This window comes from Protopterus annectens, chromosome 8.part0 (genome assembly GCF_019279795.1).
Source record: "Protopterus annectens isolate FY-2018-M chromosome 8.part0, PAN1.0, whole genome shotgun sequence".
Taxonomy (NCBI): domain Eukaryota; kingdom Metazoa; phylum Chordata; order Ceratodontiformes; family Protopteridae; genus Protopterus; species Protopterus annectens.
The window spans coordinates 1939286492-1939312916 of NC_056741.1; the positions used below are offsets into that span (position 1 = coordinate 1939286492).

General features: G+C 40.9%; 1 protein-coding gene across 1 annotated transcript in view; it reads left to right on the top strand.

Moving 5' to 3' along the window:
• CFDP1 (craniofacial development protein 1) overlaps positions 1–26425 on the top strand; it is a 681610-nt gene that overhangs the window by 191100 nt on the left and 464085 nt on the right. The window contains exon 5 of the mRNA XM_044081456.1: positions 2590–2724. Coding sequence (XP_043937391.1) covers positions 2590–2724 — 135 coding nt within the window. The remainder of the gene's footprint in view (positions 1–2589; positions 2725–26425) is intronic.

Here is a 26425-nt window from a genome sequence, read left to right on the forward strand (position 1 = left end):
AGAATCAAGGACTTCTCTGAATCTCGACGAGGTACTCTCTGCAATCAGCTATGCCAGATGCTACTATTTCCTAATCACTGTTGTGATGTGACGGTCAAAGGTGAAGGAATTCTATACCCATGCTCCAAGATCTCGCACACCATCTTAATTTCGGTGGTGGTGTATTTTCTATTCTGTAAGCTGGGTGGGGATATGCTTATCAAATGCAACAATATTAGCATTTAGTTTTAGACCATTTTAGACCATTGTCTGAGCCCCAGCTGTTAGCATGTGTAAGTTTATGTTGTAGCTTCTACTTCTCAGAAGGGGATTTGACTATATCACCCAGTTTGCAGTCATGTGCAAACTTGGTTAACCAGAGATCCCAGGTTTTGATTTGGAGGTTAGAGAAATATACTCCAAATAGCAGAGGTTCTACTAAGGATACCTGATGGACTCTAGCAGATACCTTCATGCTGTCTGAGGACACCTTTCTCTCTCTCTCTCTCTCTTTCTCTCTCTGACTGTGTGGGTTCTGTCCCTCAGGAAATTTATCCACCCTAACAACATAGGGATACATTTGGAGCACATTTATCTTGTTTGTTAGGTTAGCTTGTGGTATAATATCAAATGCCTTGGCAAGTCAAGATAAATGCTGTATAGACAGAGTGATCACAGTTCACAACTCGTTACCTTCTGAAAAAAATACCAGATTCATTAGATAGGATCTACCTACTTAATGTCAGACTGCTTAAGGTCATATCTTAAAAGATTCTAAATATTGTAGTTTATCAGGTCTATTGTGACCAAATTTCATGGTTTTGCAGATGAGGCTCATTGGGCTGATGGGTCTGCAATTTCCAAGGTCTGTGGTGGGACCACCCTTGTGAAGTGGTTTGTGCTCAACAAAGTTACAGGATAGAACCAAGGGCTAAAATTATGTCATGTTCTTGTTAGAATGTTCCTGGATTTGTGGTATTTATATTACAGTCCTTCTCAAACAGCCCATCTCCCTTGCTTTGGCATTTATTTTAACTTTGTTATCATATTTATTCTTAAAAATGGCACATGAATATATTTTAAGTATTTTAGAAGCAGGCTGTATTAAACCAGAGGCTTTCAACTTATTAATTTGCTTTTAGCAGAGTTTGCAGGAGGGGGATTGTAGAATATGATGCTTAGTATGACAGGCAAGCCTTTCTCAGTAACCTACTAAGGTGAGCATGCAACACCACTTTCCTCCTGTAGTAAAATCATTACCACACGGAAGAAAAAAAAATGTAACTACTGAATGAATCTAATTTGTGTTTGCCACCACTATGTCACTTGTAAGAGTAGTTAATAACCCACCTGATATAGCTTAATGGTTAATTGCTTTGACTATTGTGTATAGGGTCCTGGGTTCAAGACTGGGGGCTGACATTTTTAGTCTGATATAGCTTTGACCTGCAGTCCCCTAAATTAGAGGCCATCACAGTGGTAGACAAGGGATATCATAGATCTAGCTATATTAAACATTTTTTAAAGACCAGACTGTCTGTAGCAGGAATACTTGCCTCTGCTTGACTGGCTAAATGAAAATTTTAATACATTTGATAATCAGGCAAATCCATATTGTATGGGCAACCATCAAGTTAATGTTCATTCACGCAGTAGGCAAATGGAGGTAGGACTAAAACCCTGTAGCTTGAACTACAGAAAGTAGCTCATTAACGGCTCGCAACCTTAATCCCTTGTGCAGACTGGCAGACTACTTGAGTAGACATTGTTCATATGTCCAATACATTCAGTCCCAGTTTTCAGTAAACATTTGGATGAAAAGAAGCTGGCACCAGCCAACAGCAATCTAGTTTTAGAAGAATAAAAGCAGTACTTTGTAAATAAGGTTGTTATGTAATAGCTAGCTGTAGTAAGTACACATTTTCTAATTTGTGGGTGCTGCTGGGACTTCCATTGGATTGTGTAATTTGAAGGCCTCAGGCTCTAAGCATACTGCCCTGAGGTAATCTCAGCACTGGCTGCAGATAAGCAGTGCCCTTTGTATTATCCTTCCATTTTCTTACTGCATAACATTTTGAACTTTGTCACCAAGGGATACCCTAACCTTTTTTCTTAGCTCATGATTTTAGTAAAAATATTTACAGGACAAAAGTATAAGGAAAGATACCATAAAAAATGCTTAGTGGCGTTTAACTCATCGTATGCTGAAAAGTAGTATTGGACATCAGCTATCACTGTAAGTTGCAGTCAGCCAAGTTATGATATGAATGTGAATATTTTTGCACTTTTTACAAATTTATTTTTTTATGTTTTAAAGGTTCATCTAGGTGAATATATTTTAATATTTAATTGTTTGATTTTTGATTTTTTTTAAATTTATTTTTTGAATTTTAATTTGCTATGGCACGTTTCATATTATTTGAATTGTTAATGGGTTTTTAAACATGACTTGGCAGAGTGTATTTTGACAGTGTGTTCCTGGTTCTGTAGAAGTCCACAGGGTGAAAGTGCTAAACTATATTAAATTACATAACTCTTACTTTGATGGTATTTTTTGGTGTTGATTTTTTTTTAATGCCACCATTGGTATTTCCTTTTTTTTTTAAATAGGGTAACTAAAGAAGTAGATTCTAGTTCCAAAGAGGCAAAATGCTTTTTTAAGCATAAAGACCTATTGCAGAATTCTCAGATGGCACCTCAGTTAGCAGCAGCTGAAGACGTAAAGACAAGTTCACCCACCTCTGGGTAGGTGCTTCCTTCATGTTCTCTGTTTTTTTTTTTTTTTTTAACAGAATAAGAAATAATGCCAGCTTTGTTTGACAAATTAAATCAATGCAGCTTACTTGGGATTTTTTGTTCTTTTGATAGCACTTGTGAAAGGAAAGATGATGTCTTTTTTTACAGAGCGTAAAAGGTTTTGTCTTGTTTCTCAGTAACTGTTTGTTTTCTTTGAATCATGTTCTTTGCTAGCACTTTTCGTGGTACTTGTGAAAAATGTATTTTTTCCATCAGGTTATTTTTTTTTCAAAACTGAAGTACTGTCATTTGCTTCCTACAGTAATTTTTGTTCATCCATTCCTGACTATTCATTTCATAGTATAGTTCTTGTGTATGACAGTATTGACACATGCTTGATGTTCTTAGCATTTTTTTTAGTTCCCTTTCTGTAAATTTAGATGTTCATCGTGTTTCACTGTTGCAGTCCTAACTAATGGGTTATCCAGCTCCCGGTAGCCCTCGGTTGGCGAGAATACTAAAGGTAAGTAAAAATGACATCGGTTGTAAAGGACGTCAGGGTGTCCGATACAAAAGGAGGCAGCTGATGTCACTTCCTCAATCTTCCTTGCCACGGAGCCCGAAGCCGAAGCTTTTCTTGCACGAGTGCCGGTTGGCAGTTTACCTTTGTTGGTTTCTGACTACAAGAGTTGAAGTCTTCTACAGCTAAGTAACCCCATTGGGGATCCTCTTTTCTTGCCTTAATGAATGTCAGAAAAAGTTAATAATTGCCTTACCTGTGGAAAGCAGATTCCCCATAGAGATTTTCATTCCTATTGCATTATTTGTTTGGGCCTTGACCACGACGTTCCCAATTGTAATCTCTGTGCCTCCTTTAATCTGCGTACTATCTGTCGTCAGGCAAAGATTTTGGCTAGGCATTTTGGAGTTTGGCCTAAATTCATTGGTATGGCGTCCGCCATTCTTCAGGCTTCAGATATTCCGAAGAAACGTAAGGATAAGGACTGTGACAGGTCTCAGAAAGCCAAGTCCTCGGATGAGGTTAAGTTGGTCATCAGTCAGTCGGTAGCCAGTGAAACGCCTTTGCAGTCCCTGCAGTCCACAGATATACAACTGCAGGCCTTGATTGAGTCAGAGTCACTTAGGCCTTCCGCCTCCATTTTGCCTTCCGACCTGTCGCCGGTCACCTCTTCTGCTAGAGCCGGAACCGCTAAGCTGACTCCTGTATCCGAGGCCTCCGTTTTGCGTTCTGACATCAAACTTCTTCCTTCGACTTCTGCTGCAACTTCAGCAGTTGCCAGACCTCCTGAGTCCTTCAGGCTTGCAGATAAATCTTACATTTGTAAGCCTGTGAAAAGGCAGGCTCCAGTTTCTTCTCGTTTCCCTCAGTCCCAAATGGTTAAAATGGCTAATGATTTGTTGACTCTTATTAGGGGTTCTCAGCCTCCTCCTTCTAAAAGGAGCAGGGATGTTTCTCCTGAGGTTTTGTCCTGTTCAAGTTCTGATTCTTCCTGCATTTCTGCTGATGATGAGGAATTTTCTCAGGCTTTTTCTCCTTTTGAGGATTCAGATGCAGAGGAGTCCATTTTTTCGGCCTCTCCTCCAGAGGATTTCTCTTTTGATGATACTTTGAATACCTTCAGGGAACATTTTAATGGGAAAGTCAGGATTATCCCCAATCTAAGAAATGGATTATGGAGTTTCTGGATTTACTTCAGCATAAGCCTCTTGCTATTCCCCGTGTGTTGGAAGTTGATGATGTTTTTCTGGAAAATTCCTTGACTCCAAATTCGGTTCCTCCTGCTCCCAGGAAACCTGACTGGTACTACAGAGTCCCTGATTCTCATCTGTTCCTTTTCAGGAACCTGTTGGTGGATCCAGAGGTTATTTCTCAGGGCCCTAAAGGAGTTAAGGCCACTGTTACCAGGAATCCTGTTCCCTCTGACAGGGAATCTAGGAACCTAGATAGGTGGGGCAAGAAAGTTTATACCTCTGCCACCCTAGCTATTAGGGCTACAAGTTGTCTTTTTCATATGCTGAAGTACCATCAGCACACCTTGGAGGCTATTAAGTGTAGGATAGCAAGTGTACCTCTTTTGGCAGAGAGTAAAGGCATGCAGGATTTACTGAATTCTGCCAGTCTGGTCAATAAGCATTCTTTGCATTGTGGTTTTGACATCCTTGAAGCCTCCAGCAAGGCTATGGCTACTGGATCTGTTATTAGAAGGCACGCTTGGCTCAGAGAACAGCCGCTGTCAAAGCTAAGCTTTTGGATGTACCTTTGCTTTTGGATGTACCTTTGCATAAAGACAGTCTTTTTGGCAGCAAAGCAGAGGAGGTACTTAAGAAGATGGAGGATAAGGCCAAGTCCATGCAAACTGTTAAGGATTTTCTGCAAGTGCAACCCCCTCGCTTTAGCAGAAATTACCCTTCCAAGAGTTGGACCTTTCCTGATACTAGCAGACAAAACTGTTCCAAGACTAGAGGTGACAAATCTTTTAGGGGGCAGTTGGTTACCCCTCAAAGGTCTAGGCGTTGGCAGGCTTCCACTTCTAAGGGGGGAAGCTCCAAGCCTGCATCTCAGTCAAAACACTCTCAGTGACTTTTTACAACTTCTGCCTGTTTTTGCTTGCCTGGAGAGTCCTTTAGGGGGAAGGTTGGCCCTTTTTGCAGGTGTCTGGGCCACTATCACAGACGACAAATGGGTGCTCAGAATGGTGTCCCTAGGGCACAAGTTTTCTTTCCATACCTTTCCAGCTCCCAAAGGATTCCCGGACGTTCCTCCAAACCAAAGGGCAGAAGTAGAAGACCAAATGTTGTCTTTGTCTCATCTGTAAGCAATAGAAACAGTTACTGCTCAACAGATAGGCCAGGGCCTTTATTCCAGGCTTTTCCTAGTTCCAAAAAAAAGGCACCTGGCATCCTATCCTAGATCTTTCCATTCTGAACTCTTTTCTAGTAATTCCAAAGTTCAAAATGCTCACTCTGCATCAGTTGCTACCACTGCTAGAAAAGGATTCCTGGCTGGTAACCTTGGATCTCAAAGAGGCTTATCTGCACATCATTGTCAGGGAAAGTTGCAGGCAGTATCTTCGTTTCAGAGTGGGCAAGCAACATTATCAATTCTCTGCGCTGCCCTTTGGCTTATCTACTGCTCCCAGACTCTTCACAAAGTGCCTGGTCCCAGTGCTTTTTGCAGGCAGAAGAATATTCAGATTTACCCATACTTGGATGACTGTCTGATTCAAGCAAGTTCTCAGGAACAGCTGTTAAAGGATCTGGAATTCGTAAAGACTCTTCTCTCTTCCCTGGGTTACACTGTCAAACAAGGAAAAATCAAAAATGGTACCATCCAGGGAGATAACATTCCTGGGAGCGAGTCTGAACACAGCCGCCCAGATGATGTATCTCACCGAGGAGAAGCAGACAGGTCTTTCAGTTTACTTCAAGGACTTGGCAAGCCTGTCCCAGCTCCCTGCAAGGAAATGCCTGCAAGCTCTGGGATGGCATCTTGTATTCTCATGATTCCATATGCAAGACGGCATATGAGGAAATTGGCACCTCAAGAACATTTGGTGTCAACACACAGAGGACCTGGATATGATTATTCCTCTGCTTCCATCTCTGCAGACTGAGTTTCTATGGTGGGCAACAGCCTGTCTACAAAACAAATGCATGCCTTTTCGGACACCTCCTGCCACTCAAGTTCTGACTACAGACGCATCGGTCTACGTCTGGGGATCACACCTGGATGGCAGATGCATGCAAGGAAGTTGGAACGCCCAGCAGATGCACCTGCACATAAATCTAAAAGAGTTGATTGCAGTTCAGCAGGCCTTACTAGCTTCCAAGCATCTTCTTTCTCCAGGGACCCTGCTTGTCAGAACAGACAACACCACAGTCATGTAGTACATCAACTAGCAGGGAGGGACTCACTCTTACCCCCTGTGCAGACAAAGCATGAATCTTTGGTCCATGGCCGCATCCCTGGACCTGCATCTCCTAGCTCACTTTCTTCCAGGAAGGCTCAATGTTTTGGCAGACCAGTTGAGCAAGCAAACCCTGGATCCTCACGAGTGGCAGCTGAACAGAGCAGTCTTTTACAGCATCATTCAACATTGGGGCACACCTCAGGTGGATCTTTTCTCCTCCCAGACAACCATGTTCTACCTCTCTTTTGCATTAGACAGCATCACAGCAGAGCCTGGAAAGTGGATGGCTCTGTCCTTCCATTGGACGTTGCTATCCGGGTACACCTTCCCTCCTCTTCCTCTTCTTCCCAGAGTATTAATTACTTCTCACCAAAGCAGCAAAGATTTCAATAGCAAATCCCCACCTTATCTCCACCCTACTTTATGCCTCTCCAATATATACCATCCTAAGGCAATGCGATCTAAACAAGCTAGAGACCTGCTGCAACAAAATCGCCAAATTCGCCACAGGGGCATCCTACCATAGTCACCACTGTCTCTCACTTGCTGAACTGGGCTGGCTTGAACTCCCTCACCTTCTTCAATGGTATCAACTCTCACTCTCCCACAAACTAGTAATCCATCCACTAAATGTCCCATCCCTCCAGAATCTACTCCAACCCTATCGCACCACCAGACCACTAAGATCCAGCAACAAAAATCACTTGCAGATCACTAAAGCCAATAACTCTGCTGGTGAAGCACTGTTCTCTTGTGCCATAGCCAAATTATGGAACTCCCTCCCACCCACAATTACCTCCGTACCATCATACACCCACTTCAAAACTTTACTAAAAGCGCACCTAAAAACATGCTGGCTATGCCCTTGCAACTCCCACTCTATCACCCACCCCATCCAACCACTGCCTTTCTTTTCACCCCACTAACTACCTTGATTATAGCAAGCTCAGATGCTCATAAGCTTAGTACTTATTATGCAGCAGGAACTTCTTATTGTAACATTTGTTAATGTCTGTTATGTACTTTGCAGATAAAGATTCTAGTTGCCTACTGATGTACTATGTTCTTCATCTGTAAATGTGATTGTAATTAATTGCTATGTTAATCGCTATGCAAAACAATGTAACTACTGTCTATTTTAACTGTGGAGGTTTTCTCCCTGGGCCACTGCTGAAAATGGACCTTCATCCAGTCAGACACTCCCAGTCAACAAATGTAAATAAATAAAGAAAAGATCAGGGACGAACGACCAAGGACTATTCTCATAGCTCCAGACTGGCCCAGACAACATTGGTATTTGCTGCTTCGCAGTCTCTCCCTTTTTCCTCCTTAGCATCTTCCTCTGAAGCCAGATCTTTTGGTTCAGGAAAGAGGAAACATTCTACATCCTCATCTTCATTCTCTGCATTTGGCAGCATGGCTCATTGCATGACTCCTTCCCTTTCTTCCTCCCTTTCCCAGCAGGTGGTTGAAGTGCTGAAGGAGGCCAGGAGGCCTAGCACTAGAAATTCCTATGCTGGCAAATGGGAAAGGTTCTCTCAATGGATGCAGGCTAGAGGGGAATCTGCTTCTCAGCCTACCCTTCCTCTGATCCTAGAATACCTGGCGGATTTGCTTCAGGGTGGTCTTTCTTTTTCCTCTATCAAGATCCATGCTTCAGCCATTTCTGCTCATTTCTGCTCACTGTTCTCTTGAACAACCCATTTTCTCTCATCCCCTGATGAAAATGTTTCTCAGAGGTGTTTGCAACTTAAAACCTCCCAGAAGTGCACTTATTCCAGCCTGGGATCTTAATTTTGTTCTAGAGAAGCTCACTCTTCCTCCTTTTGAGCCAGCTGCCTCTGCAGATTTAAAGATGTTCTTCGTGTTTCACTGTTGCAGTCATTACATTTGGGTTATCTGCCTGCAGGTAGCCCTCAGCCCGCCTGAATACCAGAGTCTTGGATTCCTGCATCAGATGCTGTCTCTTCCTCCATGACATCAGGGGTATAAAACTTGCAGTCGATGCCATTACATCAGTCTTTATTGCCGCACGGTGCCAGAAGCAGTTCGCAAGTGCCGGTTGACCGATTCTTGAAATTTTTGTTTTCGAGTTTCAGAACCGAAGTCTTCAAAAAAGCTAAGTTCCCCGTTGGGGATCCTTTTTCTTGCTCTTAACCGATGTCAGTGAAAGTTAACAATCGTCTTACCTGTGGAAAGCAAATACCTCATAAAGATTTTCATTCTGGCTGCATTCCTTGCTTAAGCCCAGACCATGACATCCCCCGCTGTCAGTTTTGTGCCTTATTCAACCCCCAAACTATTCGTCGACTGTTTTTGCAGCAATTTATTTTGTTACTTGATATAACTGTCCAGAAATGGCTTTGGTAAGTCATCCGACTTCCGATATTCTGAAAAAACATAAGGATAAAAGACAGAGACAGACCGCATAGGTCCAAAACTGCTGACTACGCTAGTCACCATTTTTCCCAGTACTCAGTGAGGCGCTTTCGCAGCCCCTGATACCCACTACTTCAGATTCGCAGGCCTCTACTGAGACCCATTTGGAGTCTGGTATGCCGCGAGATGCTTCTTCGACTATGGAACCTGCGGATGTCTCTACCTTGTATGGGTCCGGAGCCGCTGTGCAGGCACCGGCTTCTGAAGGTGTATTCAGGCCTACAGATTTGCATTTTAAACCAACGCCATCTTCTTCATCCAGGCCTAAAACTCGACCCACTCCTAGAAAACCGATGTCCAAACTGCATGGTCAGGCCCATATGCCTAAAAAACAAATGCTTAGAATGGCTGAAGACCTTATTACTTTAATTAGGGGAAGCCAGCCTTCCCCCTCTAAGAGACCTAGAACTGATTTTCCTTCTGATTCTTCTGATCAGGATTCTGATATTTCTGTTTCTTCTGATTACCAGGATTTGCCCATATCTACATATGAGGATTCTGATGCAGAAGATTCCATTCCCTCTGCTTCCCCTCCAGAAGATTTTTCTTTTGGTGAAACCTTGCACACTGTTAAGGAGCATTTCCGCTGGGAAAGCCAGGATTACTCTGACTCAAAAAAAAGGCTTAGGGAATTCTTACTCCTTCCTCAACACAGGTCTTTAGCTATCCCTCCTGTTCTGGACATTGTAGATGATGCCTTCTTGGAATCTAGCCTGTCCCCAGGCACTTTACCTCCAGCTCCCAGAAAACCTAACCGGTATTACAGAGTACCTGACTCTTACAAGTTCCTCTTCAAGAATCCTACTGCGGATCCAGAGACCATTTCCCAAGGACCAAAGGGTATTAAGGCTACTGCTGCCAAAAATCCTACCCCTTCTGATAGAGATTCTAGGGCCTTGGACAGATTGGGTAAGAAAGTGTACACTTCTACTACTTTGGCCATTAGGGCTTTAAATTGCCAGTTTCATATCTTAAAGTACCAGCAGCATATTATGGGACTACTTAAACAGAAAATGATGTTGATTCCTGACTGTGCTGAACACAAAGAATTACAGGATTTAATGCATTCTGCTGAACAAGTTGGTAAACATACTTTGCAATGTGGTTTTGACTCTTTAGAAGCATCTTGCAGGGCTGCTGTCACTGGGTCTGTACTTAGAAGGCATGCTTGGCTTAAGGAGCAAAACTTGCCTGATCATGTTAAAGCTAAATGACTGGATGCTCCCTTAAACCAAGATCGCCTGTTTGGCAACAAAGCAGAAGTCCTCAAAAAGATGGAGGAAAAAGCTAAATCTATGCAAACTGTTAAAGATTTTCTGCAAGTACAGCCTCCCAGATTTAGTAGACATTGGCCTTCAAAGAATTGGTCCTTTCCAGTCTCTTCCAGGCCTTCTAGGTCCAAACCCAGGAACAGCAGACCACCTAGGTTACAGCCACGCACAGGCCTAAGCAGTGGGGGGCTCCCACTTCCTAAGCAGGAAGTAGTAAGACACCCCCCTATGGAAAAATGTCACAATAACTTAACCTTAACCCTTCCAAGCCCTGCTCAGCTGCCAGCTCCCTAAGGAGGAACACTCGCCCTGCATGTAAAAAACTGGGAACTCATTACCCAGGATAGATGGGTTTTAAATATAGTTTTCCAAGGATACAGATTCCACTTCCACACCCTACCAACCCCAAAAGGTTGAACAGACCTACCCCTCAAATCAGTGGGCAGAGGCTCAACAGCAGGTTCTCTCTCTTCTAAGTATCAGGGCTATTCAACCTGTCCCAGCAGAAGAAAGGGGGCAAGGTTTTTATTCAAGACTTTTCCTGGTACCCAGAAAAGACCGCTCCTGGCATTCTATCCTGGACCTCTCTATTCTAAACACCTTTTTGGTAATCCCAAAATTCAAAATGTTAACACTTCAACAGCTGCTTCCTATACTAGGTAAAGATGCCTGCTTGGCAAAATTAGACTTAAAGGAAGCTTACCTGTACATTCCAATAAGGGAATCTTGCAAGAAATACCTACGCTTCAGGGCAGGCTCCATGCAGTTCTCTGCACTTCTCTTTGGCTTATCTATTGCGCCCAGGGTATTCACAAAGTGTCTAGCTCCAGCCATTGCATTTTGCAGGCAGAGAAATATTCAAATATACCCATACCTGGACGATTGTCTGATTCAAGCAGAAAGCCAGGACTTGTTATTAAAACATCTGGCATTCGTAAAGAAATTACTAACCTCACTGGGGTACACCATAAATGAAACAAAGTCTCACCTAGTACCGTGCCAACAGATTGTATTCCTGGGAGCAAGCTTGAACACAACTTCCCAGATGGCTTACCTCACACTAGAGAAACAAGTTTATTTGACAACCTTCTTCAAACTACTGGCCACAAAGACCCAGCTATCTACAAGGAAAATTTTGCAAGCCCTGGGGTTCATGGCCTCTTGCATTCTACTAATTCCATATGCAAGACTGCATATGAGGAAACTACAGTGGTATCTAAAAAGCCTATGGTATCAACATTCTCAGGACCTGGAATCCATGATTCCTATCATTCCTTGTATAAAGACAAAGTCCCTTTGGTGGGCAGAGGCCTGCTACCACAACAAGGGGCTCCCTTTCAATCTACCCCCTGCCGCCCAAACCCTAACAACAGACACATCAGACTATGCATGGGGGGCTCACTTGGCAGGGCAGTGCATTCAGGGCAAATGGAGCCCGAGTCTGATGCACCTGCATATCAACCAAAAGAAATGTTAGCTGTACAGAATTCCCTGACAGCCTTCAAAGACCACATCCTTCCAGGACAATTATTGGTAAAGACAGACAACACCACAGTTATGTGGTACATAAACAAGCAGGGGGGAACCCACTTGTACCCTTGCTGCAGACCAGGCATGGCTCTGTGAACACAGCCTTGAGCTACCAAGTGCACCTACAAGCTCAATTTCTGCCAGGCAAGCTAAATTCACTGGCAGTTGACCTAAGCAGAAATCTCATGGACCCACATGAATGGAAACTGAAACCAAAAATATTCAACCTCTTGAGGAACAAATGGGGGACTCCAGAGATAGACCTGTTTGCCTCCCATCAGAACTACCAATTGGACAAATTCTGCACAAGGACTCCCCACAGTCAACCTTGGAAAGTGGATGCCCTGTCCTTTTTACCTGGGAAAGCCTCTCGGTTTATGCCTTTCCATCTGTGCCTCTCCTTTCGAAGGTTCTGCTAAACATCAAACAGGACAAACCAAGGACAATACTGACTGCACCAGACTGGCCTTGCCAGCACTGGTACCCCCTCTTGCGCAGTATGATACTGCTGGATCCATGGCACCTACTTCAGACACCTTCCCTGCTGTCCCAGCAGGCGGGCCAGATTCTGCACCCTCCGCTTCAAACCCTGAACCTTGCAGCCTGGCTAATTTCTTGAGCTCTCCAATAGCATCCCTCAGTAAGCAGGTGCTAGATGTCATTCTGGAAGCAAGGAGACCTAGTACTAGAAAATTCCTATGCTGAAAAGTGGAAAAGATGCTATTCCTGGAGTCAGACTCAGGGGAGGGGCACTACTGTGCCCAGCTTACCTCATATTCTTCAGTACTTAACATATATGCTTCACAAGGGCCTATTCTTCTAGTCAATTAAAAGTCATGCCTCTGCCATTTCAGCACATTATAATACTGAACCACCCCTCTTCTCTCACCCCCTGTTAAAGCAATTCCTCAGAGGGGCTAAAAATTTAAGACCCCACAGGTGAGCCCCTACTCCAACCTGGGACCTTAACTTTGTATTGGAAAATCTCATTCTCCCTCCATTTGAACCAGCTGCAACTGCAGAGTTGAAATTCCTTTCTTGGAAAACAGCCTTCCTTCTAGCCATCACTTCAGCAAGAGGAGTGTCTGAATTGCAGGCCCTCATGGCAGTGGAGCCCTTCATTATCTTCCATGCAGACAGGGTTTCCTTGAGGACCAATCATTCCTTTACACACAAGGTGGTGTCTAGTGTGGCCCTAAATCAGTCCATTCTTTTGCCTACCTTTTTCCTGAATCCACAAAACAAAGTAGAACGAACACTGCACTCTTTGGACGTGCACAGACAACTTGGATTTTATTTGGACAAGACTAAGCCTCTCAGAAAATCTGAACAGCTGCTAGTTGGCTTTGCTGCAGGGGCCAGAGGGGAAGGCCATTTCAAAGCAAGCCATTTCTAAATGGATAGCCGATTGCATTCATTTCTGCTATAAGCACCATGGAAAACCTACCCCACAGGGGATAAGATCACATTCCACCAGGGCTGCATCTACCTCTACAGCCTTTCATCAGAGGAGTCCCTACCAGGGACATCCTAGAAGCTGCTTACCTGAAGCTCTGTACATATCTTCACCAAGCATTACCACTTGCCTTTGTTTTCTAAATCCAGAGCTGGTTTTGCCACTGCATTCTTGCAGGGCTTAATAGCTGGTCCTAATGCTCTCTAACTTCCTCCTCCCTTCTTTAGCTTTGGGAATCAACCCAAATGTAATGACTGCAACAGTGAAACATGAACATAGTACAGTTGTGTCCACTTACCATAAATGTAGATGTTAGAGTGTATTCACTGTTGCAGTCCTGGTTACCCTCCCTCCAGCCCCCTGACGTCTATTGGCTCTACCTCTTCTTCTTGTTTTAAGCTTTCTGGTGTATTTGCTTTTTGATGGAGGTGTAACATTATATATAATTGCTTCCCATTGTGGGGTTACTTGACATCTGGGGCAAGAAAAACTGATGTAATGGCATCGGCTGTATGTTTTATACCCCCTGACAACCTGATGTCATGGAAGAAGAGACAGCATCCAATGCAGGAATCCAAGACTCTGGTATTCAGGCTGGCTGAGTGCTACCTGCAGGCAGATAACCCAAATGTAATGACTGCAACAGTGAATACACTCGAACATGTACATTTATGGTAAGTGTACACAACTGTATTTTTCTCTCTTGGAAGACCACCTTCCTCTTGGCTATAACTTCAGCAAGGAGGGTTTCGGAGCTGCAAGCTTTGATGGCCATGGAACATTTTCTTATTTTTCATGCAGATAGAGTCTCTCTGAGAACTAATCCCTCCTTTATGCCTAAGGTGGTTTCTAGCCTGACTCTTAATCAGTCCATACACCTTCCTACCTTCTTTCCTAATCCTCGAAATTAAGGTGAAAGGATCCTACATTCTCTTGATGTGCACAGACAGCTCAGGTTTTACCTGGACAGGACTAAAGACGTTTGGAAAACAGCACAGTTGTTGGTCAGTTTTGCCCCTGGAGCCTAGGGCGAGGCTAAGCAAACCATTTCTAAATGGATTGCACATTGCATTTCTTTTTGTTATTCCTTTCATGGCAAAGCTGCTCCTCAAGGGGTTAGGACCCACTCAACTAGAGCGGCTTCCACTTCTGCAGCTTTTCTAAGGATGTCCCTACTAAAGACATTTTGGAGGCTGCCATTTGGTCTTCTGTTCACACTTTCACAAAACATTATAATTTGCCTCTGTTTTCCAGAGCCAGGGCAGGGTTTGCCACTGCTGTTTTGCAGGGCATGATCTCCAACCCTTGATGCTGTTGGTTCCTCCCCCCCTTTTTTTCTCTGGGCTTTGGTAATCAACCCATTAGTTAGGACTGCAACAGTGAAACACGATGAACATAGTACAGTTGTGTACACTTACCATAAATGTAGATGTTCGAGTGTATTCACTGTTGCAGTCCTAGTTTCCCTCCCTCCTTCTCCCTTTTTTTGGTCCTCTCCTATTCTCTTTTTTCCTGAGGTACAGGCTGAATTTGTTATTTGCCAAATTTGTTTTTGGTTTAAGCCTTATTTTCTGGGGGCTCCTGACTATTATGGCAAGAAAGACCGAGGAAGTGACGTTGGCTGCCTCCTTTTGTATCTGATGCCCTGATGTTCTTTACAACTGATGGCAACTGATGTCATTTTTACTTACCTTTGGTGTTCTAGCCGACAGAGGGCTACCAGGAGCCGGATAACCCATTAGTTAGGACTGCAACAGTGAATACACTCGAACAGCTACATTTTATGGTAAGTGTACACAACTGTACTTTTTCCATATTGCTGTTTGTAAGGGGTCTATTCCCTCATAACCTTCTTAAGAATACCTCAGGAGTTAAGGGGGTATGCCAACCCCTCCTACATACAATTTTATAGAAAGTACACTTTGTAGTTGATTGAAAATATACTTGCATTTTAACACATATGCATATAGTGTATTCACAGTGCACACAATCTAGCATTCTTAATCGTCCCTGGTGTTGACATTATGGGGAAATAGTGAGATAGTGGGAAGTACAAGGGAGACTGGTTTAAGTGGGATGTGGTCTGAGATGGTGGGACATGAGAGGGAGGCAGTAGTACATAGGGAGAAGTATGAATGGAGTGTTAATATCAGGGGTGCATAGTCTTTTTAAACACCTTTGTTGAATTATCACTTGTGACATAGGCAAATTTACATTTCTATAAAAGTAATTAACAAGTCCACATTTATAAACACTATACTTCACATATATTGCTATATATCATACAACCTAAGCAACATTACATAAATTATTCAGTTCCTGCCCCTTTGTTTTTTAAACAAGAAATTTCTTTATTAAATCATCACTTATGACATAGGCAATCATATATTTATCTAAATGAAAACAAACCACACCGACACAGTCCTAGTTGCAAGCATTGTACATAATAAACCATACTGAAACATTCCCACATGCAAGTGTTATACATCACTTATCTACCCAATCATTTTCAGTCAAACATTACATAGTGCATTTAAGTTCTGCCTTCTATTAAGCCACATTCCTCACCTGTATGTTTTGTTCCCACAATTCTCATTTTTTCTTATGTAGTTTGCTCTTACTCTTTTCTTCTTTCAGCTTTTCCCAGTTAGGGGTCGCCACAGCGGATCACCTGTCCACTCAGGATTGGCAGTGGAGTTTTACGGTGTTGAGTTGCCAGCCCGGTGCTCAACCTTCCACAGAAGGCACACACACGCATACACTCACACCTAGGGCTAATTTAGAGTGTCCAATCCACCTACAGCATGTCTTTGGGATGTGGGAGGAAACCGGAGCACCCGGAGGAAACCCACGTGACCACAGGGAGGACATGCAGACTCTGCACAGAAGGCACCCCAGCCGAGGATCGAACTGGAGAACCTCTTGCTGTGAGGCGGCAATGCTAATCGCTGCACCACTGTGGCTGCCCAAGATCTCAATTCCATTTGTTTTATCTCTCTTAATAAATTCACTACTTATAGTCTAGTTGGTTTAGATTTTGATTTCCATTTCCGAGTAATGGCCTTTTTGGCAGCCACCATAATTAGACACAGCACAGCCTTTACCGTGTCTAGGCAGTTCCGATTCTGTATCATAGCTCAACAAAATCAACTCCCTCATTAAACCAATCTTGCCCACCCAGCATCTTTGACAGTGCATTCCTCAGGGAAACCGCCAGTTCACCACACTCCAGAAAATATGTTCCCCGTTACCCCTTTCTTCCCCATCACACCTCCAACATTTGCTGTCTACCCGAGGAAAAATTCTCTGGAGTCAAAATATCTGTGTAAACATTTCCAAGCAAAAATCCTAAATCTTCTAGATTTTGTTGCATATTTGGGAGACATACATACAGTGGATATAAAAAGTTTACACACCCCTGTTAAAATGCTAGTTTTTTTGTGATATAAAAAATGAGACCACAATAAATCATTTCAAAACTTTTCCCACCTTTAATGTGACCTATAACCTGTACAATTCAATTGAAAAACAAACATCTATTAAGGGAAAATATAAAAAATAAAAAATGTACAATATGCTGGTTGCATAAGTGTGCACACCTTTAAACTAATACTTTGTTGTGTGCACACCCTTAAACTAATACTTAGTTGAAGCACCTTTTGATTTAATTGCAGCATTCAGTCTTCTTGGGTACACACCTGCCATCAATTAAAGAGACTCTGGTTAACTTCCAATAAAGTTCAGCTGTCCTAGTAAGATTTTCCTGACATTTACTCAGTTGCCTGCTACAGCAAAAGCCATGGTTCGCAGAGAGCTTACAAAGCATCAAAGGGATATCATTGTTGAAAGGTATCAGTCAGGAGAAGGGTACAAAAAATTTCCATAGCATTGGATATACAATGGAACACATTAAAATGGTCAAAAGTGGAGAAAATATGGGACAACAGTGACGTTGCAAAGAACTGGAAGTCCCTCCAAAATTGATGAAAAGACAAGATGAAAACTGGTCAGGGAGGCTGCCAAGAGACCTACAGCAACACTGAAGGAGTTGCAGGAATTTTTGGCAAGTACTGGTTGTGTACTACATGTGACAACAATCTCTCGAATTCTCCTTATGTCTGGACAATGGGGTAGGGTTGCAAGACGAAGCCTTTTCGTACCCAGAAAGACATCCAGGCCCGGCTAAAATTTGCAAAACAATACATCAAATCTCCCAAAAATGTGGAAAAATGTGTTATGGTCTAATCAGACCAAGGTTGAACTTTTTGGCCACAATTCCAAAAGGTACTTTTGGCGCAGAAACAACACTTTGCATCACCAAAAGAACACCATACCCATGATGAAGCATCGTAGTGGCAGTATCATGCTTTGGGGTTGCTTTTCTTCAGCTGGAACTGGGGCTTTAGTTAAGGTGGAGGGAATTATGAGCAGTTCCAAATACCAGTCACTTTTGGCCCAAAACCTTCAGGAGTCTGCTAGAAAGCTGAAGATGAAGAGGAATTTCACCTTTCAGCATGACAATGACCCCAAGCATACATCCAAATCAACAAAAGAATGGCTTCACCAGAACAAAAATTAAAGTTTTGGAATGGCCCAGCCAGACCCCAGCTCTAAATCCAATAGAAGATCTGTGGGGTGACCTGAAGAGGGCTGTGCACAAGAGATGCCCTCGCAATCTGACAGATTTGGAGCACTTTTGCAAGGAAGAGTGGGCAAATATTGCCAAGTCAAGATTTGCCATTCTGATAGACTCCTACCCAAGAAGACTGAGTGGTGTAATTAAATCAAAAGGTGCTTTAACAAAGTATTAGTTTAAGGGTGTGCACAAGCAGCAAAGTATTAGTTTAAGGGTGTGTACACTTATGCAATCAGCGTATTGTACGTTTTTTATTTTTTATATTTTTTCCCCTAATAGATTTGTTTTTCATTTGAATTGTACAGGTTATAAGTCACATTAACGGTGGGAAAAGTTTTGAAATGATTTATTGTGGTCTCATTTTTTATATCACAAAAACCTGACATTTTAACAAGGGTCTGTAAACTTTTTATATCCACTGTATATCCTCCCATTGTATCCTTGTGAATTGCTTAACCACTCTCTTCCCAATCCTTCCTGATCTCCTCTGATTGATTCTTGTAGTTATCTTGCAATATTTTATTTGCTCTACTAATTATTATTTTTTTTAATGGCAGCTCCTGTTCTTGAGTCCACTAAAACTGTACCAGTGTTGGTCTTTCTTTTAGGACCCCCTATTTCTTTCTCTTTGCCTGTACTTTGCCTTCCATATCAAGGATTGATATCAGTGACTAACCTTCAGTCCAAGTAAATTCTTGGCATCTTCCCATTCTATCACCTTTCCCTCTCTAGTTATCTGCTGCCAATACCTTGGTTCCTTTGCCAGTTTTCTCCAATAAATTCCAGCCCCTCATGCCTGTTGTCTGTATCCCTAATTGCAGTCAACCTTATCGGCAGAATCTCCTTTCCCCATTCATGTGTTGGCTTAGTTCTTAAGATATTTTCTGCTACTTTATAGATATAATATTCAGTACTGTGATTATTGTCATTCTTAAAGGCCTGCATTCAAAATCCCAGTCTCTACTTGTTTCTTGAGCTTTTCTCCCTGTTTCATCATCATCCCTTTGCACTTTAAATTTTAGTTTTCTGCTTGTGCTATGTATAGGAGCCTTCACCGTGTAGCTCTTCAAATACCTCTTCAATCGGGTAATCCCAGTCCGCCCTGTTCTACTTGAAGAATTAGCTTATCCACTTGACTCTTGCCATCTTCCCCTCCCAGATAAAGTCCTTCAGCTCTTTATTAATTGCTATCCACAACTTCTCCTGTGGTTGATAAAAATATGCCTGACCTGTGTATAAGACTAATGGGACTAAAACATTTAACTGCTTGTATCTTACTATCCATATCCATATAATAAAGCTTCTGTTTTCTCAGTTTTTGTATTCTCTTTTGTTTAGTCTCTCAAGAGTGTAGTCTTAAGAAGTAAAATGGGGTGGGAAGGGTATATCTAAGAAAGCCAGATGAGGGCATTAAAGGGATACTATAATAGGCTTTCAAGTTGTGTAACGTAAGAGGCAAATATAATATTGGATGGAGAGGTTTAGCTAGACGGTATTGTGTGATTTCACATTCATAATTTCAGTTTGATTAAAATAGTTTATCAAGATATTCAAACAGAGGATGGATATTTATAGATTTTCATTGTATTGTCTACTGTGCAGTACTGATAGGTTTTTTGGGACTTCTGTCACAGACCTGGCTTACAGAACTTTGCATACTTCCCTCTTCTGGCTGGAACGGTGCTCCCCCAGCATGTCAGTGGTATAAAAAAAGTTGACTTCCTGATTATCTTTCGCTCTTTCTTGCCACAGTAAGATTGTAGAGTGATGCATATTGTGCTAGCATTCATCAGTCTGTCAATGTTCCCTGGCTTCTGGAGTTTTCAGAACAGTATACTATTGACAAAACTATTATCTGTTTAATTATTCTGTGTCCAATTATACTTTTATAGTTTTTTGGGGGTGTCTGGCATAGTTGTCAGAATTTAGTTTTTACTTACATTTGTAAAGACTTCCACACCCAGTGTTTATTTTCTTTCACTCTTAAGTACGATGTCCCTAACTGTCCTCTGTGTGTTTCCTTCAACAAGAAGACAATGAAGTGGAGAACTAAATCTCTGTAAGACTGTTTGTTTGACCCATGCCTTGAGCAAGATCATCATACTATTGCCCAGACCTTCTGTGGATGCTTCTCCCAAAAAAGAAGAATGAGAGACATGCCTTCAGAAGGGAGTATATAAGGAAGGAGGAAAGTATCCATTTAGAAGCTAAAGATTTCCGTACACTTGAGTGCGTTGTGTCCAGTGATGCACTTTCACAGCCTCCCATATTGTCTACAGATTGGTCTGAGGCCTCTCGTGTGTTCCCTTCAGGAGGCTGTCTTGACTACTTTTATGAATATACTTACCTCTGAGTGTTTGACTGGATTCTGAAGAAGTCCTTGTACACAATGGATGAAAGTGCTTAATTTTTTTCATTACAATCTGTGCTATCTAGTGGCTCCCTTCTTCATTTTTTTTTTTTATTAGTTTGTGGTCCTTTCATGTGGTTTTACCTCCTTGAGTGTGGTATCAAGGGCTTATAGTGCATGCACTGTTGTAGCTTACACTCTGTAGGTCCAGTCTGTCTGGATGCAGTGGTGAGAATTCCCATTAGATGGTGCCCAAGAGCTGGACCAGAGCTGTCCCCTGGGATGAACAAGCTGACAGTGGCCACGCTCTCCAGTGCTTCCTGCCCATTTTCTTCATTGTCTGAGCTGCTACTTAAACTTGGGTTGTCTGGATAGCAGTAGTTGCTTCATCAGTCTTTGCTATGAGAGTGGGAGGCTTGTATTGTCAGACTGAAAAGATAACATTTTGGTCAAATTTGATCAAGGAGGGTATGATGACGTTTCCAAGATGGCTGCACATTGATCATCAGCTTGACTTCAACACTTCAGTGTGAAAAACAGAAAATGAGAAACAACAGCCAATGATATTGTCAGCTTAAGTAAAATTATGTTAACGGCTAGCAAGTACACTGACTGGATGCTTGCAAAAAAGAAACAAAGAGACCCTGAAGGAATATCAACTGGAAAAAGGTGAAGAGAAAACACTGACTGTGAAGTTCAGCAAAAAAGCACTTCAAGCTCCAGTTCTGGTGCAAGACATGGCTTCCAGTAATCTGGAGAAAAAACAAGTCAAATGTGCTCAGAACTGATTAAAATAAATGAAACACTGAAGGAGTATATCAACTCAAATAACAAACTGCTGAAAAAAATGGAAGAAGCTTTAAGCAGATATTCAGCTGAGCTGATAAAACTGCAGAAATTAGAGGTCAAAATGAAAAGGCTATCCGAGTATGAGACTGCTCAAGAAGAGATGTTTCAAAAAATGGTACAATTTGAGGAAAGAGCACATAGGGAGAATCTGAGATTCTCTGCTGTACCAGACAAACCTAGAAGGAACAGACTGTGTTCATTTTATTAAGACACAAATAAGGAAATGAACAGGTATTTCACAGCAGGGACTGTTATACCTCCCCACACCCACCCATACATATACACACACACACATTTTATATATATATATATATATATATATATATATATATATATATGTATAAAATCTACAGGAGGTGCATGTAACTTTAGGTGCATGGGAAAAAACAATGGCTGTGTTTCAAAGTAAAAAGGAGCCAGTACCTTAACGGAGAACCTCACCCATAGACTCAAAAATATGTTTATTTCATCATGTTTTGGTTTTTCCTACATTTTGACACCATTGTGGGATTGTTTACCGGTTTTCAAATATTTTTATACTTAATTTCTGAGTCTGACCACATGGGGTCCAGCATCTTGAAGTGATCCTGATTGTTTAGTCTGCCTCTAGGTATCCCACAATACAGTGCTTGTCTGTAAAAAAAATACATCAAGCAGGCCTCTTTCTTCCTAAAGCGCCTGTCACTGCATTGATTTTACATGCATAGACTGCTACCTTTCCATCAGTTAGTTTTAAGTAACATTCCATGCTGTTCAATGACTACTGAAAACACAAATAATGCAAATGCCACAGAATAGCCTTTCAAAGTGATTTTTACTGCTGCTTCTTTTCAGAATGGTTAAATTGCTGTCTTTTGTAAAGCCTGAATTGTATTACTTCGACTCATCTCCCATCACCCTTCACACCCAACTTCCTTAGCTGTCAAAGTGCTAAGGGTAATTTGAGCTGTTACCTGCTGTAATTGACAGCTGACAGCACGAGACCTGACTCATACTGTATCCTTGTTTTAGCCTTTACTTTCTGTAATGGTAGGGGAAGGACCAGGGAGTTGTGACATCACAGCATGGCTAGGATGTTCATCGTGTTAAACTGCTGCAGTCATTACACTTGGGTTATCTGTAATGGTAGGGGAAGGACCAGGGAGTTGTGACATCACAGCATGGCAAGGTTTTTAGGACAGTCGTGGTGATGTCATTTTGGGGAGGGAATTAGCCAGAAAATTACCTGTATTCATTGGCCTTGATGACATCAATGAATTGGAGACTGCAGCAAGCTTTTCCAGAATGGGGTAAGGTACTGTTCTAATAGAGAGAAACAGTTAATTTAAAATTTTTTAAATGCTGTATTGTGTTTATTCATAGCATGGACTGTAAATAGGGATAAAAAGCACAGAGAAGTTGAGCATCTAATAATAGAATCCTATTTTTGTCCTTTAAAGTTTCTATGATCCGATTTTATTAATAATACCAGTACACAATCAACAGAATGAACATGGTTTTCAGCCCCCTAGCCTTCATCAGTGTATCTGTTAGAAGTAAAGGAAACTGCCATAAATTTGAAACAGTAATATCATATTACTATGTGTGTGTGTATATATATATATATATATATATATATATATATATATATATATATATATATATATATATATATATATATATTTATATATGTGTGTGTGTGTGTGTGTGTGTATATATATATATATATATATATATATATATATATATGTATATATAATGTACGTATGTAATATATATTTTTTTTCTCCTGTTTATCCTGAGTGTCATTATATCTTCCAAACATTAAAGAGAGTTTTTAACTATCTAATATGAAGAAAATATCCAAGTAAATTTAGAACAAAGCAATACAACTGAATGAATTTTATAAAGCTCTGCTGCCATCAAGTGTTAAAATATAATAATGACACCTGCATTCATAAAATTTAAGTATTTCAGTTAGTCCTGGTTGGTACACATTTCCCACTGTCAAAATCCAAACTTTTTTCTTTTTTGTCAAGTGTTCCCTGGGAATCAAACTTAGTCAGATTAATTGTAGGTATCATATGAATAACAATAAGCAGAAAATGCACAGTAGGATTTATTATTTATTTATTATTTATTTGTATTTATACATGAACCACATTCTGTGGTGCATCTAAGGTTCCTCAAATGAAAGAAGACCCTTTGCCTAAAATTGCAGGTGGTCTGCCCCTATGTAGAAGGCTTCACATGTGCAAGTGCTCAGATAAACCACATTTTGAGTATTGCATGCTTTAAGACTTTAGATGTTAAGACGTATTGTTGTTAACTGTGGTGAAATGATTAGTCGTGCGAATAAATCTACAGATGGTCGATATAAGACATTGCACAAGAGATTAAATAAGAAGGAGATTTATAAAGAATGTTGTTAAAATGAACATCTGTTTAGTCAACACACTTTGGTCAACAGGTGTACAAGATTGTTACATTGTCGTAATTGGTGAATATGCCTTTACTGGGTATAGTAGATAATGTGAGTTGTGCAGGATGCTTTCTCCCCTGCAAAAAAAAAAAAAAAAAAAAAACTTTTTCATTTGCATGCTCAGAGATTACCTCTTGCAGCACGTGTAAAGACATCAGCATTTTTTTTAATCTTTTGATGTCAGCCTTAGTAACTTCGACATTTGATTGTTTTGATGAAATTTATAATGTGTACGTATGTGTGTGCATGTGTATGTACCCAGACACATACACGTGCGTGTGCGTGTGTGTGTGTGCGTGTGTGTGTGTGTGTGTGTGTGTGTGTGTGTGTGTGTGTGTGTGTGTGTGCGTGTGTGTGTGTGCGTGTGTGTGTGCGTGTGTGTGTGTGTGTGCGTGTGTGTGCGTGTGTGTGTGCGTGTGTGTGTGTGTGTGTGTGTGTGTGTGTGTGTGTGTGTGTGTGTGGATAAATATATATATATATATATATATATATATATATATATATATATATATATTTTTTTTTTTAAATATACACACACACACACATATACAGATATATATATATATATATATATATATATATATATATATATATATATATATATATATATATATATATATTTTTTTTTTTTTTTAAATATACACACACATATATATATCTATACATATATATATATATATATATATATACACACACATATATATGTTTATATATATATATATATATATATATATATATATATATGCACACACACATATAGACTGCAAGATGATGATCCGTTCTGAAGCTCCTTCAAGCCCAAACTCGATGCCTTCCAAGGGTGTGTGTGTGTGTGTGTGTGTGTGTGTGTGTGTGTGCACGCACCTCAATACACAAGTTTCTCCTCTGCTGAATAGTGCGACTGTACTAATGACAATGGAAGCTCTGCCAGCTGAGAATTCCACACATCTACTGCTCCTACTGTGCGTCACTCATGTCGCTATCTAGTGCTGCCTCCCCCCAGGAAAAGCCAGCAGCAGCTCTAACTCCCATTATGCCCATCCTGTCCAACCCACTCCTCCAGGCACACAGACCGCTAGCTGAACTCTGTTCCCCTTCTGCAATACAGTGCTGGCATAAGAAAAGAAAGCCTTGTGCTAAATTCGTATTCAGTTTTGTTTCACTGAGTAGGGATGACTTGTATGAGATTATGGCAGTTTACAATATCTGATCACTTTTTAATTAAATATGTAGTCACGGATTTAGAGTATTCCAGAACCAGGTCAGTAAAGAAAAAACAGGCAATGGAGTGATGCAAGGCAAGGTTGCTTGTCAGAATCCCTACAGTTATTTATCCTCATAAATCCACTTTTAAAAATTTGTAAATGGAGCCGTGATGGAGTCTATGAAAGTAATGCATTTTTCTGTAGGAGTTATCAGTTATGCTGATGACATGGTATTACAGTCTGTCACAGAGGAGTTTTAATTTGGCAAGCTTTAGATTTTTGGTAGATGAAATTCATAAGTTCTACAAATACTGAGCACTCACTGTGGGTGTGTAAGTTTATGCCAATAAACTATCAGAATAAAATAGCCAGCCTGCGTTAACTGCACAACAAGGCACACTGCACATTGATTGAAAATCTGGATACGCTGATGGATTTATGCTGCAGTAATGTGTGGACTTCTGGGTTAACTTTCCAGAAGAGCAGAGTATTGACTCTTGCATGCAGTTAGCATTCCTTTGTATATGTTTATGGCTTGACTGCTATCAGGGCTTAAATACATATGCATCAGTTGAACATGATAGGTTTACATGTACCCTACCCTTTGCAGCATTCTTCATGTTTCTAACATGCTGAAAAATCCTAGTACCTCTTCTGTGTACTTCTTTTAAAGGGACAGTGCAATGTGCAAATTCTAGAACACATAGAGTCTGTGTTGGGAGGAGTTGCCTTTAAAGTGCTTTGAAAGTAACTAGTACATTTTCACATTTCCTTTTCAATCTATGCTTCAGATTACATTTTTTCCCTTTGCCTCATGCTGTTTCAGCTTCACAATTCCCTGAAATCATTATAAACAACTTAATGTAACAGTGGTGAACAGCTACCTAGGTATCTTTCTGTCGACAAATCATGTAAGGCTGTATCTACATTTAAGTAGAAAAGCTGTCCTTTATCCCGTTGTTAGTATCAAGTTCCTGAAGACAAATGTTTGTATAATTTTGCATCATACCACAGTACTCAGTACATTTTTATGACTAAACCTGCATATTGCTTGTAACAGGTGAGGTGATGTTACAGATGAATTCAGATCAGTAGCACACCCCCAAATGGAAAAACATTGTGACAAATAAGAAATATCCAGGTAGCTCTCAACAGGAGAAGTGTCCTACTGCTTAAAAATATAAATCCAAATAAGTGTCCCACTGATTAAAAATATAAATCCAAATAAGTGTCCTACTGCTTAAAAATATAAATCCAAATAAGTGTCCCACTGCTTAAAAATATAAATCCAAATAAGTGTCCCACTGCTTAAAAATATAAATCCAAGTAAGTGTCCCACTGCTTAAAAATATAAATCCAAGTAAGTGTCCCACTGCTTAAAAATATAAATCCAAATAAGTGTCCCACTGCTTAAAAATATAAATCCAAATAATCCAACACACAAGATAGCAGTGAGGCAGCCAGACAGTATACGAACCATAAAACTTTTATTACATAAAATAAAAAAACATTTTTGTTATTTTATGCAATAAAAGTTTTATGGTTCGTATACTGCCTGGCTTGCCTTACTGCTATCTTGTG